This window comes from Hyla sarda, chromosome 1, assembly GCF_029499605.1.
Source record: "Hyla sarda isolate aHylSar1 chromosome 1, aHylSar1.hap1, whole genome shotgun sequence".
NCBI classification, from domain to species: domain Eukaryota; kingdom Metazoa; phylum Chordata; class Amphibia; order Anura; family Hylidae; genus Hyla; species Hyla sarda.
The window spans coordinates 296,704,817-296,724,902 of record NC_079189.1 but is presented as its reverse complement, the minus strand read 5'-3'; the positions used below and the strand labels follow the sequence as shown (position 1 = coordinate 296,724,902).

At 44.0% G+C, this 20,086-nt stretch overlaps 1 protein-coding gene across 1 annotated transcript in view; it reads right to left on the bottom strand.

Moving 5' to 3' along the window:
- The window catches only part of POLRMT (RNA polymerase mitochondrial), an 83,479-nt gene that overhangs the window by 36,775 nt on the left and 26,618 nt on the right, over nucleotides 1–20,086 (bottom strand). Inside the window, exons 7-9 of the mRNA XM_056562741.1 lie at nucleotides 12,413–12,580; nucleotides 9,105–9,275; nucleotides 8,714–8,953 (exon numbers count right to left, since the gene is read on the bottom strand). Coding sequence (XP_056418716.1) covers nucleotides 8,714–8,953; nucleotides 9,105–9,275; nucleotides 12,413–12,580 — 579 coding nt within the window. The remainder of the gene's footprint in view (nucleotides 1–8,713; nucleotides 8,954–9,104; nucleotides 9,276–12,412; nucleotides 12,581–20,086) is intronic.

Sequence of the window (20,086 nt, the reverse complement as noted above, 5' to 3'; positions counted from 1 at the left end):
ATTTCACCACGGCGATCCCGAACAGCTCCCTGAGCTAACCGGCATTGGTTTACTTTCACTTTAGACACGTTCAACTTTGAACGCCGCATCTAAAGGGTTAACAGCACGCAGCAACGCGATCAGTGCCGCGCGCTATTAGCCACGGGTCCCGGCTGTTGTTAGAGGCTGGGCCACGCCGTGGCCCCTGCGTTATAGTAAGGGAGCAGACTCAGGACATACCGGTACGTCCTTGGTCCTTAAATGGGCACTGTCAGATACAAAAACTTTTGATATGTTGTAATGCATGTAAAACCAATAGGTTTTGCAATTGCTTTCATTAGAAAATTTTCAGTATTTCATACTAAAAAGCCAGTCAAACAACTGCCCCCCCTGCCTGCTTGGACACATACTAGTCCTGCTGTGTCCATGCATCATGGACACACTTCCTTGATTGACAGCTGTGAGTGCAGGGCTCACAGCTGGAGGAAAAATCCTCCCATTGTCAGCTTGTGTCCTGCTACTGTCAGTGAGGACAAGCTGGGAGTTGTAGTTTTGCTAATGCTAGGGGAGATGTGAGCAGACAGCATACTGAGGGAGGGGGCGGAGACCTGCACAGTGAGGCCACGCCTCCTCCCTTTCAGATGAATTCAGATTAGTGAGCTAAATTAAAAGAGTAATAAAAAAATAAATAAAGATGCTAGACACATAAAAATTTGATGTACATGGTCAGGATTAGGTGCTGAGTGATATATTAAAAAATGTTTTTTTTTTTTGTTGGATTTGACCGGTATGCTTTAAGGGGTTAATGGGTGCAGTTTCATATTACACCTACTAGTTTATAGCTAATTGGACCTTTTTATAGATGCCATTACTTAAATATGTTTTACTGTTAGATAAATGGCATACAGTATTTCAAATAAGTGATAACAACCTCACATTTTTGTAATTACCGTATTTATCGGGGTATGCCACGCACCGGCCTATAACACGCACCCTCATTTTACCAAGGATATTTAGGTAAAAAAAGGCGCCGTCGCTGCCCGCTTCAGGGGTGAGGCGCCGTCGCTGCCCGCTTCTCTCCCGCTGGCTATCTGCGCCGCTGCCCGTTTTCTCCCCCCTGACTATCGGCGCCGGCGCCCCATTGCCGGCGCCGATAGCCAGAGGGAGAGAAGCGGCGCCAGCAATGGGGCAGCGCCGCCGATAGCCAGGGGGAGAGAAGGGGCAGCGGCACCCATTGCCGGCGCCGCTGCCCCGTTGCGTCCCCCCATCCCCGGTTGTATAATTACCTGTTGCCGGGGTCGGGTCCGCGCTGCTTCAGGCCTCCGGTGTACGTCCCCTGCGTCGCTGCTATGCCCTGCACGGCGCAATGACGAGTGACGTCATTGCGTCTCGCAGCGCATAGCAACAACGCAGGGGAAGCAGAACGACGTCATGGGGAGAGAACGGGCAGCGGCACCGATAGCCAGGGGGAGAGAACGGGCAGCGGCACCGATAGCCAGGGGGAGAGAAGGGGCGGCAGCAGGGCTCTAGACCCCAGGACAGGCAGGGGCAGAGAAGCCGGTAGCGGTGGCAGTCTCTGCACCTGCAAAGCCGCTGCAGTTCATTGATTTAAAGCGCCCGCTTTAAATCATTGAACTTCAGCGGCTTATCGGCGTAAAACACGCAGGTAGACTTTAGGCAAAAAATTTTAGCCTAAAAAGTGCGTGTTATACGCCGATAAATACGGTATTTTATTATATCTTCATGTACAGCACTGAAGAAATGACACTCTGCTACAATGTAATGTAGTGAGTGCACAGCCTGTATAACAGTGTTTAATGTTGTGTCCCCCCAACACACAGCCATTAATTCCTAAATCTTGGCAACAAAAGCACTGTTCTTCATCAAAAAATTGCATGTAATAGTCCCCTATGGGGACTAAAAAAATTGTTAAAAAAATACAAAATAAAAAAAGAAATTATGTAAATAGCCCCTCCCCTAAGAAAAAGGTTTAATCAACCCCCTTTTCCAATTTGTCAAATATTGTAAATAAAAATAAGTGGAAATGTCCAAACTATTAACCCCTTAAGCACACAGCCCATTTTGGCCTTCACCCCTTAATGAACACAGACGTAAATGTACGTCCTGGTGCAGAGGTACTTTGTGCACCAGGACGTACATTTACCCCTGTACATGACCGCGACCATCAGAGCGGTGCTCGCGTCATGCTCTATCGGCAGCCGGGACCCGTCGGACATCAGCAATCGCGCTGATGTCCGCCATTAACCTCTCAGATGCCGTGATCAATATAGATTGCGGCAATGCGCATGTTTAAATAGATGATCAGATCGCCCGTGGCGCTGCCGCTGGGATCCGATCATCTAAAATGGCGGCCGAAGGTCCTCTCACCTGCCTCCAGGGTTCTTCTGCTCTGGTCTGAGATCGAGCAGACCAGAGCAGAAGATTGTCGATAACACTGATCAGTGCTATGCCCTATGCATAGCACTGAACAGTATTAGGAATCAAATGATTCCTATAGATAGTCCCCTATGGGGACATAAAAAGTGTAAAAAAATTAATAAAATTAAATAAAAGTTAAAACTTAAAAAAAAAAAAATAATGTGAAAAAACTTTGAAAAATCCCCTCCCTCAATAAAAATGTAAATTGTCCCTTTTTCCCATTTTACCCCAAAAAGCGTAAAAGAAACAAAATTAATAAACATATTTGATATTGCCGCATGCGCAACTGTCTGAACTATAAAAATATAATGTTTATGAGCCCATACGGTGAATAAGGAAAAATGAAAAGGTTATAGGTGGTCAAAATAGGGTGATTTTAAGCGTACAAAAGTGTAATATTTTTTAAAAGCAGTACAATAATAGAAATGTACAGATGGGTATCATTTTTAATTGTATTGACCCACATAATATTGTTTTTTGTACCGTAACTTGTACAGCGTGAAAACGAAACCCTCCAAATTTTGTAAAATTGCGGTTTTGATTTAAATTTCCTCACTAAAAAAATAATTTTTGGGGTTTGCCGTACATTTTATGGTAAAATGAGAGGTGACATTACAAAATACAATTGGTCACGCAAACATCAAGCCCTCATATGGGTCTGGAAATATAAAAGAGTTATGGATTCTGGAAGGCGAGGAAGAAAAAATGAAAACTCAAAAATAAAATTGGCCTGGTCCTTAAGGTGAAAATGGGATAGTCCTTTTGGCTTTAAGGACTTAATTTTTATGTTTTCATTTTTTACTCCTCGCCTTCTAAAAATCATAACTTTTATATTTTCATCCACAGATGAGTAGGAGGGCTTGTTTTTTGCGCAGCCATTTGTCCTTTGTAATGACATCACTTATTTTACCATAAAATGTATGTTACAATAAAAAAAAACTATTTTGTGGGGAAATTGAAAAGAAAACCGCAATTCTGCAAATTTTGGAAGGTTTTGTATTCACGCCGTAGAATTTAAGGTAAAAATGAAATTTTTTTAAATTCTGTGGGTCAATACAATTAAAATGATACCCATGATTACATACTTTTCTATTATTGTACCGCTTTAAAAAAAAAAAAAATCGCAAACTTTTTAACCAAATTAGTACGTTTAACCCCTTAAGGGCCGGGCATTTTTCCGTTTTTGCTCTTTCGTTTTTCCCTCCTTACCTTTAAAAAATCATAACTCTATAAATTTTGCACCTAAAAATCTGTATTATGGCTTATTTTTTGCGCCACCAATTCTACTTTGCAATGATATCTACGGCGAAACGGGGAAAAAAATCATTGTGCGACAAAATTGAAAAAATACAGCCATTTTGTAACTTTTGGGGGCTTCCGTTTCTACGTAGTACATTTTTCGGTAAAAGTGACACCTTATCTTTATTCTCTAGGTCCATACGGTTAAAATGATACCCTACTTATATAGGTTTGATTTTGTATTACTTCAGAAAAAAATCATAACGTGCAGGAAAGTTTATACATTTAAAATTGTCATCTTCTGACCCCTATAACTTTTTTTTTTTTTCGTGTTCAGGGCGCTATGAGGGTTCATTTTTTGCGCCGTGATCTGAAGTTTTTGTCGCTACCATTTTTGCATTGATCTGACTTTTTGATCGCTTTTTATTCATCTTTTCATGATATAAAAAGTGACCCAAAATACGCCATTTTGGACTGAATTTTTTTGCGCGTACGCCATTGACCGTGCGGTTTAATTAGCGGTATATTTTTTTAATTCGGACATTTCCGCACGCGGCGATACCACACATGTTTATTTTTGTTTTTATTTACACTGTTTTTTTTTTATTATTGGAAATGCCGGGTGATTCAAACTTTTATTAGGGGAAGGGATAATTCAAAGGGTTAATGATTTTTTTAAATTTTTCTTTTGCAATATTATAGCCCCCATAGGGGGCTATAACATTGCATTTACTGATCTTTAACACTGTTCAATGCATCTCCATAGAGATGCAATGATCAGCATTTTCGGCAATTGATTGCTCAAGCCTGGATCTCAGGCTTGAAGCATTCAATCGGCGATCGGACTGCAGGAAGGAAGGTAAGAGACCTTCCTCCTGTAGTACAGCTGTTAGGGATGCCGCGATTATACCGCGGCGATCCCGAACAGCTCCCTGAGCTAGCCGGGCACTTTTACTAAAGGGTTAATAGCGGCTAAAGGGTTAATAGCGCGCGGCACCGCGATCAGTGCCGCACGCTATTAGAGGTGGGTCCCGGCTTCACTATGACGCTGGGCTCGCCGTGATATGATGCGTGGTCACCGTGGGACCCCGCGTTATATCACGGGAGCGGGACCAAGGATGTACTCATACGTCCTTGGTCCTTAAGGGGTTAAAATCCCTCTATTTTGCTGACCTATAACTTTTTCATTTTTCCGTATAAGCGGCAGTATGGGGCTCATTTTTTGTGCCGTGATCTGTACTTTTTATTGATACCACATTTGCATATATAAAACTTTTAATACATTTTTTTTATCAATTTTTTTAAAATAAAATGTTACAAAAAAGCAGCAATTTGACTTTTTTTATTTTTTACATTTTTTTAAGGGATGAGCGAAGCGAAGTTACAGTGATTCAATTCGTCACAAACTTCTTGGTTTGACAGTCGCTGACTTTAGCCTGCATAAATTACCGTATTTATCGGCGTATAACACGCACTTTTTAGGTTAACATTTTTTGGCCTAAAGTCTATGTGCGTGTTATACGCCGATACCGCCCCAGGAAAGGCAGGGGGAGAGAAGCAGTCGCTGCCCGCTTCTCTCCCCCTGCCTTCCCTGGGGTATAGAGCCCTGCTGCCGGCCCTTCTCACCCCCTGGCTATCGGCGCCGCTGCCCGTTCTGTCCCCCTGACTATCGGTACCGGTGCCCCACTGCCGGCGCCGATAGCCAGGGGGAGAGAAAGGGCAGCGGCACCGATTGCCGGTGCCGCTGCCCCGTTGCCTCCCCCCATCCCCGGTGGCATAATTACCTGAGTCGGGTCCGCGCTGCAGCAGGCCTCCGGCGTGCGTCCCCTTCGTCGTTGCTATGCGCTGCACGGCGCGGCGCATGACGTCAGTGCGCCGCGCCGTGCATAGCAACGACGCAGGGGACGCACGCCGGAGGCCTGCTGCAGCGCGGACCCGACTCAGGTAATTATGCCACCGGGGATGGGGGGAGGCAACGGGGCAGCGGCACCGGCAATGGGTGCCGCTGCCCCTTCTCTCCCCCTGGCTGTCGGCGCCGCTTAGTACCGATAGTCAGGGGGACAGAACGGGCAGCGGCGCCGATAGCCAGGGGGTGAGAAGGGCCGGCAGCAGCGCTCTAGACCCCAGGAAAGGCAGGGGGAGAGAAGCGGGCAGTGACGGCCTCTCTCCCCCTGCCTTTCCTGGGGGTGTATCGGGGTATACACGCGCACACACGAGCACACACGCACCCTCATTTTACCATGGATATTTGGGTAAAAAACTTTTTTTACCCAAATATCCTTGGTAAAATGAGGGTGCGTGTTATAGGCCGGTGCGTGGTATACCCCGATAAATACGGTAGTTCAGCTTTCAGGTGCTCCGGTGGTCAGCAACTGCCGAGCCGAGAAGTTCGTGATGAATCGAATCGCTGTAACTTCGCTCATCTCTATATATTTTTTATCACGTTCACCGTATGGGATCATGAACATTATATTTTAACAGTTCAGATATTTATGCATGCGGCGATACCAAATATGTTTATTAATAAAATTTAAAAAAATTAAACATATTTGGTATCACCGCAATCATAAATATCCGAACTATTAAAATAGAATGTTAATGATCCCGTACGTTGAACTGCGTGAACGTAAAAAAGAAAATAAATAAAAAGAAAAAAGGTAGGTAAAATGGGAAAAAGGGTCAATTTACATTTTTATTGGGGGAGGGGAGTTTTCACTTTTGTTTTTTTTATTTATTTTTTTTAGAACTTATTTTTACACTTTAATAGTCCCCATAGGGGACTATTTATATCAATCATTTGATTGCTAATACTGTTCAGTGCTATGCATAGCACTGATCAATGTTATCGGTGATCTTCTGCTCTGGTCTGCTCGATCTCAGATAAAGCCTAGTCCAGCAAGGCTTTATCAATGCGAGAGCTGGAACCAGCAAGGAAACAGAGGTAAGCCCTCCGGCTACCTCCACAGTGGATCGCCCACCCTCTGCGATTGCGCTGCGGGAGGGCGATCCACCCCACCGGACCAACAGGGAGCGTTTACAGGGTTCATTAGACGCCGCAGCCAGGGCACAACGGAGTTGTAACAGTCTGCACTAGACTACTCCTTTAACCCCTTAAGGACTGGGGATTTTTCAGTTTTTGCATTTTCGTTTTTTGCTCCTTGCCTTTAAAAAATCATAACTCTTTCAATTTTGCACCTAAAAATCCATATGATTGCTTATTTTTTGAACCACCAATTCTACTTTGTAATGACATCAGTCATTTTGCCCAAAAATCTACGGTGAAATGGAAAAAAAAATCATTGTGCGACAAAATTGAAAAAAAAAAACGCTGTTTTGTAACTTTTGGGGGCTTCCATTTCTACGTAGTACATTTTTCGGTAAAAATGACACCTTATCTTTATTCTGTAGGTCCATACGATTAAAATGATACCCTACTTATATAGGTTTGATTTTGTCGTACTTCTGGAAAAAATCATAACTACATGCTGGAAAATCAATACGTTTAAAATTGTCATCTTCTGACCCCTATAACTTTTTAATTTTTCCGTGTATGGGGCGGTATGAGGGCTCATTTTCATTTTTTGCGCCGTGATCTGAAGTTTTTAACGGTACCATTTTTGCATTATTGGGACTTATTGATCGCTTTTTATTCATTTTTAAATTATATAAAAAGTGACCAAAAATGCACTATTTTGGACTTTGGAATTTCTTTGTGCGCACGCCATTGACCGAGAGGTTTAATTAATGATATATTTTTATAATTCGGACATTTCCGCACGCGGTGATACCATATATGTTTATTTTTATTTACACTGTTTTTTTTTTATGGGAAAAGGGGGGTGATTCAAACTTTTAATAGGGGAGGGGTTAAATGATATTCATTCACTTTTTTTTTTCAGTGTTATAGCTCCCATAGGGACATATAACACTGCACACACTGATCTTTTACATTGATCACTGGTTTCTCATAGGAAACCAGTGATCGACGATTCTGCCGCATGACTGCTCGTGCCTGGATCTCAGGCACTGAGCAGTCATTCGGTGATCGGACAGCGAGGAGGCAGGTAGGGGCCCTCCCGCTGTCCGGGATGCCGCAATTTCGCCGCGGCTATCCCGAACAGCCCACTGAGTTAACCGGCATGGTTTCACTTTCGCTTTTAGCCGTGCGGCTCAGCTCTGAGCGCGCAGCTAAAGGGTTAATAGCGCGCTGTGCCACAATCGGCAGCGGCGGGTACCGACTTCACTATGACGCCGGGCCCGCCGTGATATGATGCGGGGTTACCGTGTAACCCCGCGTTATTTCACGGGAGCAGGACCAAGGACGTACCAGTACGTCCTAGGTCCTTAAGGGGTTAATATTTTTTTTTTACCCTTTTAATTTGTAAAATTGAGAAAAGGGCCGATTAAAATTTTTATTGGGGGAGGGTCTTTTTAATTTTTTTCTTTTCACTTTTTTATTTTATACTTTTTATGTCCCCATAGGGGGCTATTTATAGCAATTATTAGATTGCTAATACTGTTCAGTGCTAGGCATAGCACTGATCAGTATCATCAGTGGTCTACTTTTCTGGTCTGCTGGAAGGCAGACCAGAGAAGAAGACGCTGGGAGGATGGACGGAGGCAGGTAAGGGGACCTCTGTCCAATATCTTGACTGATCTAATCCCTGCGGCCTTAAAATATACCATCAATAAAACGGCATGGTGAATTTCGTAACCTTAAAAATTTAACTATTTTAACTTAAAAATACCAAGGTCTAGAAGTGCAGACTTTTGGTCATTTCATATACTAGAAAAAAATTAATATAAAGCAATCAAAAAGTCCCATCAAAGCAAAAATGATAACTATAAAAAACTACAGATCACGTCCAGGTCCAGCCCTGTATACAGAAAAATAAAAAGTGTTATAGGGGGCAAAAGAGAACAACTTTACATGGGCACTGTCACTGGGCCTCCTAACAACCATATTGTTTTACTAGTTTAATCGCTAATTTGAAGTTGAATTTAAAGAAAAAAACTAAAGTCAGCTAAACACAAGTACATAGTAAAACATACATACCTGGCGTGTGCTGCGGAAAGAATACATGTGATACAGTACTGGTATAAGTTTTTGTTCACTTCGAAGACTGTACATGTTATTTTTCAATTTTATTGTTTGAACCATTAATTCTACCAAGTGTGTTCCCAATTGTACTAAAAGAGATCGAGGCCATGAGGAATGTACACGTGGCGAACATGAGCCTCCAAATTTTTCATGTTCCAAGTTCTCCCACAATTCCCTTGGAAGAAGACAAGAGATCTGCAATAAGAAAAGAAGAGAACAAAAAAAAAAGAAAAAACAGGGATGACAATAACATCTGGTATAAAAAAAAATAATTATAAAACCGTTCCCCATGAAGAGAATAGTAAATTTGTCTCACAATGTAACCATCAGATCAAATAAAACTTACCTTTCCCTCTGTAGATAACAACTGGCTGTACTCCTTATACAAATACCGAATTCTGTCCATGTGACTTCCCTGCAATTGTTTGCGGATTGAAAACCTATTGTAGATTTTCATTCCAAGATCTTGAGAAAGTAGTAAGAACGATTCTCCTGTAGGTGGAATCTTGGACAACATCTATAAAGAAGTGAACAGTTAAAAGGGTATTCCAGGGAAAAACTTTTTATTTTTTTTTTATTTTTTTTTATATCAACTGGCTCCAGAAAGTTAAACAGATTTGTAAATTACTTCTATTAAAAAATCTTAATTCTCCCCTTAGTTATCAGCTGCTGAAGTTGAGTTGTTATTTTCTGTCTGACAACAGTGCTCTCTGCTGACATCTCTGCTTGTCTCTGGAACTGCATAGAGTAGAAGAGGTTTGCTATAGGGATTTGATTCTACCCTGGACAGTTCCCGATACAGGTGTCATCAGAGACACTTAGAAAAGAACAACTCCACTTCAGCAGCTCATAAGTACTGAAAGGATTAATATATTTTAATAGACGTAATTTACAAATCTGTTTAACTTTCTGGAGCCAGTTTTATTCCTGGATAACCCATTTTATGTTAAAAGCAGATTCGAGTTATAATGTAAAACAAGCATGGACTACAGTGTTAAGGAGAGCTTTTCAACAAAAACGATCTACAATTTACATTTTCCTTAGTAAGAAAGTATGATCGATTATGCATTAGGCTGAGTTTACATGTAGTATTTTGGTCCTTATTTTGGCAGTATTTTTAGCCAAAATTAGAAGAGGAACTGACACAGTGAAAACATATAATGGAAAATTTTAACCTGTATTTTGACCCACTCGTTTTCGATTAAAAAACACTGACCAAATTAAGTCAAAAAATTTGTGAGCCCAGTTAAGTTTGCATGCCCAGAGAAAATTTTACCTTTTATGAATATGGCAAATTAAAGTGGTATTCCGGGCAAAAACATTTTATCCCCTATCCAAATGTCTGATCGCAGGGGGCCCGCCGCTGGGACCCCCCGCGATCTCCCTGCATGTGTATGGAAGGAGGCGTGATGGCCGTCACGCCCCTCCCATAGACATGAATGGAAGGGGCGTGGAGTCACGTCCCAAGTGCCGGAAACCCGGAGGTTTCCAAAACTGGAGACCAAGCTATTCTTTAGTCAACATAGAAAGGCCTTATTAAACAAACATTAACAAAAACAGGAAGAAAATAAACTCTCACGTTTGTTCAAAGAATTTTTTTTACCCCAAAATGAATCCTGTAACACATTGCCAAGCGACTTTTAAATATTTGTGTAATGTACAGATGTAGCCACGGGTGGAGCACTACTCCACTGGTGTGCTTGGCTAATGGCATGACTCACCGAGTAAAGAACATACAGGACCAGTGACTCCTGTCTATTGCTGGACTCCCTGCTCTTGTACATATGGTATTTTAGTGACCAAAAATCTTTTCGGGACATAAGGATGTCCGCCGGTCACTTACCATTCCCCGGCGGCGCGTGTCCTCCTGCGATCCTCCTTCGGTCCGGTCCTCCGTCTCTATGGTTGTACGCACGGGACGTCAGTGACATCCCGTGTCTACAACCATAGAGACAGAGGAGCGCGGGACCAGGAGGACCGCAGGAGGACGCGCGCCGAAAGGGGCCCAGGTGATTGACCGGCCGTGCTATCTTAAGTGATCCGGTCACCGCTCCCCGTTCCCGGCACCTACTGCTATGGTCCATAGGCCATAGCAGTAGATGGTGACCCGGGCCGGAGGAGCGGTGATCGGAACACTGTGGGGGCAGACCAGTACAGACATACAGCCTGCAGCCATACACTGTATATGGCTGGAAGTTGTATGTCTGTTGGGGGGAGCTGCCTACAAATGTGGGGGGAGCTGCCTACAAATGTGGGGGGAGCTGCCTACAAATGTGGGGGGAGCTGCCTACAAATGTGGGGTAACTCCCGACCTATTGTGGGGGAGCTGCCTACCTAATTTGGGGTAACTCCCGACCTAACGTGGGGGAACTGGCAACCTAACGTGGGGAACTGGCAACCCAACGTGGGGGAACTGGCAACTTAATGTGGGGGGAACTATACTGCTTACCTAATGTGGGGTGAACTATACTGCTTACCTAATGTGGGGGGGACTATACTGCCTACCTAATGTGGGGGAACATGATGCCTACCTAGTGTGGGGGGAATTACAAGGTACCGTACATTGTGGTAGGAGGGCTAGTCTTATATGGAGAGTATATCCCAAACTCTATATTTTAACTGTAAAAGTTGGGGATCGTCTTATACGCCAAGTCGTCTTATACGCCGGTATATACTTGAATCCAGCAAGTATGTTTTTTTTTACCTTAACCCTTGCGTGACTGGGGATGTTATAAGCTTCTAAGCCCAGAGCATAGCAAATTCAGTCACAGTTATGAGTAATATACACAGACATGCAGAGAAGACACAGATCACAACTTCTCTGCATGCCTCCAAGCCCATTCTGCTTAGGAAATCCCTGGAACGTCCTTACAGACAACACTGATATACCTACCTAGAAACCACTTCTGCATTTAGAAAGACATTGCGCCCAGTCAGCAACCATTTCAAAGGCCTTTTTTTTTTTTTTTTTTTTTTTTTTAATTAAAGAAGCCATCTGAAGTGCCCCACTTTTCCTTTGCACAGGTTTTGATAAATCTCGCCCATTGCTCTTTATGAATGCTGTGTTTAGGGGTTCTTTATGACAATAAATGATCATGCTGTCAATGTGACAACTTGATCCTGCAGATGGCAATATATTCAGAAGTACTTTGTGAGGACCACTAGTAATACTAGTACTAATGGTCCCCATTAAGATAACAATATTCACCTAAGGTATCAGGTGGACAGCAATTTCATGTGCTCAGGGATATACTGCAAAGCAAGATCGGCCCTATAGGACTGTAGGTTAAAACTGTATTGCACTACATATATCCACCATATGCCTCTCGGCAAGGAGCCATATTCCACACTAGAAGAAATACCTATGGTGAAGAATACACTCTAAAGCTTATGCTTCTGTGTAAAATCTGTGGCATATGCAGATATAGTATGGCATGGCTCAATATCTTATATACTAAATATCCATTCGACATGACGCGTACATGCATGCATATAATACCACGTGTGCTTACGTCAGAACAAATATTCTGATAGGTTGACAACCTTCCTAAAAATATCTTTTACATTGTAACAGGTATAGGTAAGAGAAAACATGATGTGTAAGTTGTTACAATTAGGTAATACTGCTGTTTATATAAATACATCTCTACGAACTTGTAGCATAATGTCGATATAATGCTCCTCATCCAACAGACACAGATATGGGTACAGGTTTATTCTGCGTGAATTCCTGTTGACTTTTTCCAGGTGATTCTTGGAATCGCGGAAGGCATGGAGAAGATCTTTGCGCCATCCAGAACGCAGGCTATCCAGCACTTCCCTCTGAAAATAGAGCAGATCAGTATGATTTTCAACTCTCACCAAAAGCTCTGTGTAAGTCTAACCAGAAACAAATACATTCTGAGGAGAGGCTTCTGAAGAGCTGAGGCACATTCGAGAACTAATATTCCAAACTGCCTAAATAATGTGCATGTCTGGTTCAGTTGTTTTATGAAACTAGAGGAAGATGAGCTGTAGCAAACCTGGTATTGATGGTTTTGGTGGAAACCAATACAATCAGACAGATAAAATGCAACCTACTTTTGCCTTTAATCCCTTCCCTCATTTTTGCACTTTTGTTTTTTCCTCCTCACCTTCTAAAAATCATAACACTTTAAATTTTCCACCTAAAAATCAATATGAGGGCTCCAACAATTTTACTTTGTAATACCATTAATAATTTCACAACAAAATCTATGGCAAAACCAGAAAAAAAAATATTTGTGGGGCAAAATTGAAAAAAATAAGCCATTTTGTAATTTTTAGCAACTTCTGTGTCTACGCAGTGCACTTTTCGGTAAAAATTGCACCTATATTTATTTTGTAGGTCCATCTGGTACCAAATTTCTATAGGTTTGATTTCATTTATTACTAAAAATGCACCTAAATTAATACATTGAAAAATGTCATCTTCTGACCCCTATAACTTTTTATTTTTCCGTATAAGGGGCGGTCATTTTTTGCAACGCAATCTGAAATTTTTATTGGTACCATTTTTTGTTTTGATCTGACTTTTTGATCACTTTTTATTCATTTTTTATGGTATAAAAAGTGACCATAAATACGCTATTTTGGACTTTGGAATTATTTTATGTGTACACCATTGACCGTGCGGTTTAATTAACGATATATTTTAATAGTTCGGACATTAACGCATGCGACGATAGCACATATGTTTAATTTTATTAACACAGTTTTTTTTCAAACTTAATACGAAAGGGGTTAAATCACATTTATTAACACTTTATTTAAAATTTTTTTTTTTTGCAATGTTATAGCCCCCATAGGGGACTATAACATTGCACACACTGATTTCATACATTGATCACTGCCATGCAATAGCATGGCAGTGATCAGTGTTATCGCCGCTGAAATGATCCTGCCTGGATCTCGGGCACGGAGCAGTCATTCGGCGATCAGACAGCGAGGACGCAGGTAGGGATCCTCCTCGCATCCTGCAAGCTGTTCAGGATGCCGCGATATCACTGCGGCAGTCCCAAAGAGCAATACTGAGCTAACCGGCAATGTTTATTTTAGTTGTAGATGCGGCCATCAAGTTTGATCGCCGCGTCTAAAGGGTAATGCCAGACATCAGCCCAATCAGCGAAGTGTGGCATTAGCCGTGGGTCCTGGTTGCCTATAGCTGAGCGTGTCATACCACGGGAGCCGCAAATGGACGTTTCTGAACGTCCATTTGCGGCAAGGGGTTAAACATCAAGCAACAAGCGATTATCTGTAGTTATTTTGTAGTCCTAGTATATGTCATTTACAGTCAGCTGCTTGTGCCATGTCAGAAAAGCTTTGCTAGAGGAGAATCACAGGGGTGCCAGTGGAGCAGACATAAAGGAAGTACTCCAGCATTGGAAAAATTATCCCCTATCCTAAGGATCTCCTGTACGGGGCCCCGGCAGTCCACGGAAAGGGGGGCATGTCGACTTCCACACAAAGCGGAGGCTGACATGCCCCCTCAATTCATCTCTACGGGAGAGCTGGAGTGCTGGCTTCGGCAATCTACGGCTCTAGCACTGTATTGAGGGGGCATGTCAGCCACCGCTTTGTGGTGGTGAACACACGCTATCTAGCCAGAGAGTAGGGGCCCGTATGGGAGATCACGGGAGTCCCAGCGGTCAGACCCCCGACGATCTGAAACTTATCCCCTATCCTTAGGATAGGGGATAAGTTTTCTAATCCTGGACTACTCGTTTAAGATGATAACATGCTGGATGCCTGCATCTGCCACTACCAGGAGCTCACTACATATTGCTATTATTACGTGCATGCTCACTCTAGTGGTGCCTGCAGGCAGGCAGCATTTTATCTTTTAAATGGGCACTATCAGATTAAAAAACTTTTTATATGTTGTACATCCTACATTAACCTTTCTAATATACTTTCTAATATACTGAGAAAATGTTATTTTCTTTTTATAGAAACCATGGCTTATATAATCATGGCTTTGTCCATGCTTATAATCATATAAGCATGGACAAAGTCCAGTAAGTGAGGGTGGGCTAGCACTCCTCTGTGCTTTCTCCTGACTGATAGGACAGGAGAGAGCACAGAGGAGTGCTATCACAGAGGAGTGCTATCAGACAGCAGAGAGCACAGAGGAGTCCTACCAGACAGCAGAGAGCACAGAGGAGTCCTACCAGACAGCAGAGAGCACAGAGGAGTCCTACCAGACAGGAGAGAGCACAGAGGAGTCCTACCAGACAGGAGAGAGCACAGAGGAGTCCTACCATACAGGAGAGAGCACAGAGGAGTCCTACCAGACAGGAGAGAGCACAGAGGAGTCCTACCAGACAGGAGAGAGCACAGAGGAGTCCTACCAGACAGGAGAGAGCACAGAGGAGTCCTACCAGACAGGAGAGAGCACAGAGGAGTCCTACCAGACAGGAGAGAGCACAGAGGAGTCCTACCAGACAGGAGAGAGCACAGAGGAGTCCTACCAGACAGGAGAGAGCGCAGAGGAGTGCTATCAGACAGGAGAGAGCACAGAGGAGTGCCATCAGACAGGGGAGAGCACAGAGGAGTGCCATCAGACAGGGGAGAGCACAGAGGAATGCCATCAGACAGGAGAGAGCACAGAGGAATGCCATCAGACAGGAGAGAGCACAGAGGAGTGCCATCAGACAGGAGAGAGCACAGAGGAGTGCCATCAGACAGGAGAGAGCACAGAGGAGTGCCATCAGACAGGAGAGAGCACAGAGGAGTGCCATCAGACAGGAGAGAGCACAGAGGAGCGCCATCAGACAGGAGAGAGCACAGAGGAGTCTTATCAGACAGGAGAGAGCAAAGAGGAGTGCTAGCCCACCCTCACTTACTGCACTTTGTCCATGCCTGTGCTTCAGCTTGGGCAATGATTTTATAAGCCATGATTTGTATAAAAAGGAAATAAAATTTTCTTATGAAGTACATTAGAAAGGTTAAATGGGCACTGTCACCAACCTTTTTTTTTTTTTGATATGTTGTAGTACTTATGTACTACAACATATCTCTAATATACTTTATTTATTATTTTTTATTTATTAAAATAGTTTATTTTATATTTGAAAACCGGCCACTAGGGGTCTCCCTGCTGGTGGCCGGCTGCAGCCTGCCGTGACGTCACGACTGAATTAGGACGGATGCCGGCCGGGCAATCAGTCCTAATTCAGTCAGCCAATCAGCCTGCGCTCGCTCCCTGCCTGTCAATCAGACAGGCAGGGAGTGAACTGAGAGCACAAAGGATGCGTGCACATTGGCTCCCTGGCCCGGAACGCCAGCCCTGCCTCCCGGCAGATGCTGCTGCCTCATGACCCTGCACCCCTGCATTTTGGTAATGGATATTTGGGGTGGGGTGGGTAAAGTGGCTTGAGTGGCGGCAATGGGGGGAGGGGGGCTTCGTGGGTAGAGCGGGTTGCGCGGCCGTAACAAAAGATACTGGTTTCAACACAGGGTGCCTCCAGTTGTTTCACCACTACAACTCCCAGCATGCCCTGACAGCCAATAGATGTCAGGGCAAGCTGGGAGTTGTAGTGATGAAACAGCTGGAGGCACCCTGTATAGATGAACTAAGGGCGGAAGTGTCGGCCCCAGCAGGCATCAGTGATGTCGCGCCTGCTGGGGAACTCTGCCTGGTAGTGAGCACACTACTATTGAGCAAAAAACTATTTTAATTGTGGCAGTAATTACATTATATATATGTTAGAATGCCCTTGCAATCTTAGATATGTAGGTAGAACCATCAACACACTAAGACAAAGGATCAATAAACATAGATCAAACATTACCAATGTTTTTTTTAATCAGTGTATCCAGACATTTTAGCGATACACATAAAAAAAGATTATACATTAATGAAGGTAACCCCTTTAGAAAAAAATGTATAACGATAACTATAAACTATTGTGTAACAAAGAAATGTATTGGATTTTTAAACTTAATACATTACAGCACAATGGCTTGAACGAAACCCTAGAACAGGTTTACTAGGCGATATTTAATTATGTATTAAATTCATGTTTTGTATGTTTCTTAGGTTTTTAATTAATTAATTGCTCGATATTTTTATAATGAATTAATTTTTGTTTATTTATTATGATGTAATTATCTATATGGATCTATATGATCTTATGTATTTTAATTAATGGTATTGTATTAGGTCAGGGATACACATCCTGCTTTTTTAATAATCAGGGCAAATATGCTCTATTATTATTTTTATTATTAATATTAAACATTTATTAAGGATATATGGTCATCATCATATAAAATAAGTCTGCCTGGAGTCTAGGTATAGTGTACGCTCCATTCTGGAACGCACGGTGACCATGTGACTTTCTTCCCTGTAGGAAGTGCAGAGGAGGATTTCGCTGTGCGTTCCAGCGTGGGACGCACGGTGATCATGTGATCTCCCCTCTGCACCCATGTGACCATTTCCCTGTGTTTATGCAGTGGAAGGGCACCTGGTCTGCTGCGCCGCCGCGTCAGACGACGCGGCTGACGTAACGAAGCGCCGGTTACGAGTGACCCTGGTCATGTGACCGGGTGATCCCGGAAGCCAGCGCTATTCGAGACATGTGACCAATTAAACCGGAAGTCTATGCTAAACGCTTGGTGTGCTGCCCTGGAGGATGTGAATCCTTAATGTGAGTATAAAAGAGATTGTTTTACCATATATGTTTAAGCCTGATGAAAGAGGTGTATAATGTACCTTTGAAACGCATCGCAAATAAAAGAATATGAACATACCCACTGAACTTCGCTGTGACCTGCCTTTGCCCAGGATTGTATACTAAAGCTACCTTGGATAGGGGAACTTGGACTAAGGATTATATATCCTTCCTCCAAAATCCCCAGTGAAGTGAGTGTTTTATGGATATTGATCCTATCCTACAATTTTACTAAGATTGTGTGGTGTCTTCTCTGAGCGCTGATTTTTCTATTTTTCTTTTCTTCTGTTCTTCCACTTTCCTACTGATGGATCCAGAGCACTGGGCGCTCTCCTCTGCATTGGATATATGAGAAGTACACGGAATTCTGTTGATTGTTTTATACGTTTCTCCGGCTCTCGGGTGTTTTGTGGGGACTCATCCATTCTGGGTGTAGTTCACCACATGCACCGGGTGAGTTCTTTTTATAGATACTATTAAGTTGATTGGTGTTGGATCCGAGCGCTATCTGATTATTATATATATATATACATACATACACACACACACACACACACACACACACACACACACACACACACCCACCATGCAGACAACGGCTTTTTTTATATGGTTAAAAAAAAATTAAAGGCTGGGAGGGGGTTAGGGATAGATGGGCAATAGGCAGGGACAGAAAAAAAAATAAATAAAGGGATGGTGGGAGCTACTCTTTAATGTTTTACCAAGATGTACACCATATAAAAAGTTGTTTTATCTGACAGTGAGCTTTTAAATCTACGTCTACGCAGAGGGTTAAAGGGATAGTCGGGTGGAAAGCAATCATTTTCATATCAACTGGCTACAGAAAGTTAAACAGATTTGTAAATTACTTCAAATAAAAAATCTTAATCCTTCCAGTACTTATCAGTTGTATACTACAGAGGAAGCCGAGTTGTGTCTGTCTGTCTGACCACAATGCTCTCTGCTGACACTGTGTCAGGAACTGTCCAGAGTAGGAGCAAATCCCTATAGCAAATCTCTCCTGCTCAGGACAGTATCTGGCATGGACAGAGGTGTCAGCAGAGAGCACTTCCTGTAGTTCAGAGCAGTTTGGTGTGCAGCTCATTCGGGTGTGTCTCTTTGTGTGCTCCAGAGACTTCCAGCAGACCAGAGCAGGTGATTCATCAGTCTCCACAGGAGTGTGGCAGCCTCCTCGGGAGAGCCTCCCTGCATGGTGTCCCTGGCCTCCACCTCCCGTTCTTCAAGGCTGGCGGGTGGTGGAGAGCAAACAGCAACAGCCATTCCGGCCGGGGGTAGAAGATCTGGCAGAGTCTGCAGCAATGCAGGCTCTGCACCCCCGGCAACGGGTGCCAGCCAGAGGACTGGTGAAAGAAAAGGAAGGAGGAGAAGTGTGGAGTTGTGGGCAGAGAGAGGGCCCAAGGAGTCCAGCGCCACCTACTGCTCCCGCATGGCCGCGCGGTTTGCTGAATATGATCGCTGCGGCAAGGAGCTGAAGTTGGCCAGAGAAGATCTGCAAGGGGCTCAGAATCTGGTGAACACTGCGCCCAAAAAGAACAGGCCAGACCTAAGAAAAAAGATCTCAGCACTGAAAGCTGAGATTGTGCAGCTGGAGGAGAGGAGAGCAGAGATCTTGGAGGGGAGCGGTCTCTTTAAGGAGAAGCTTCAGAACAACCACCGGTTTGCCGCCATGAAATCCCCAGGTAAGGTGGAGGTGGATGATGGGGAGAGTAGTGGCAGTGAAGAAAGTGTGGATGGTGATGAAGGTATAAAGGAGGAGGAGGAGAAGGTGGAAGAAAGAGCACAAGTGGTGGAAATGGATGCTTTGCCTGTAGCTACTCCCTATAACACCCAGGACAGCTACATAGATCCAGCCCAGATGGCGCTTCCATTAAGTGAGAGTGAGGAGGATGAACTGGAGAGTGAGGCTGGGGGATTGCTGAGAGCGATTGTTATGCAGGAGTCCCCAGCCCACCTCCAGAATTTTACCTTTGGAGATGACCAGTGCGATGATATGGCAGTAAAGCGTAAGAAGCAGAAGACCCAGGAGACAGTGAAGTACATGTTTGTCCCTTTCCAGCAGTCAGGGCCAGCTGCAAAGCTCGGGGGCCGGTCCCCCGAGTACTGTGGGTGCTGCGGGGCACTCCTCTGTGAGAGGGGGGGGGGGGGGGGGGAGAGTGTCCGGGCACAGATATCCCCTGCAGAGCCTGTGCGGTTAGGCAAACCAAGCGATGGCGCTGTGGGAGGAGCTGGGGTGTGCTTGGAGGGGCAGCCCCAGACTAAGGAAGTGTCATCGCCCATGGAGGAGGAGTCATCAGTGTCGACCCCGGCAGCAGCAGCAGCGTCGACCCCAGCACAGAAAATCATAAGACCAGCAGTACTACAGGTCCCAGCCAGCCCAGGATCCATTAGGCAGGAAGAGAGTGCAGGATGTGAGAATGCTGAGTGTAGTAGAGCTGTGTATGTGAGGAGCGTATGTGGGAGTGTAAGTGGAGTGAATGATGGTGGGAGTAGTAGTGGTAAGAATGGGAAGTCTGGTATGGATGGGAATAAAGATGGGAGTAGTGGTGTGAGTGGCTGTACTGATGGGTCTGGGTCTAGTCTGGCTGCCCCCCCCCCCCCCCCTCCGTTAGTGACT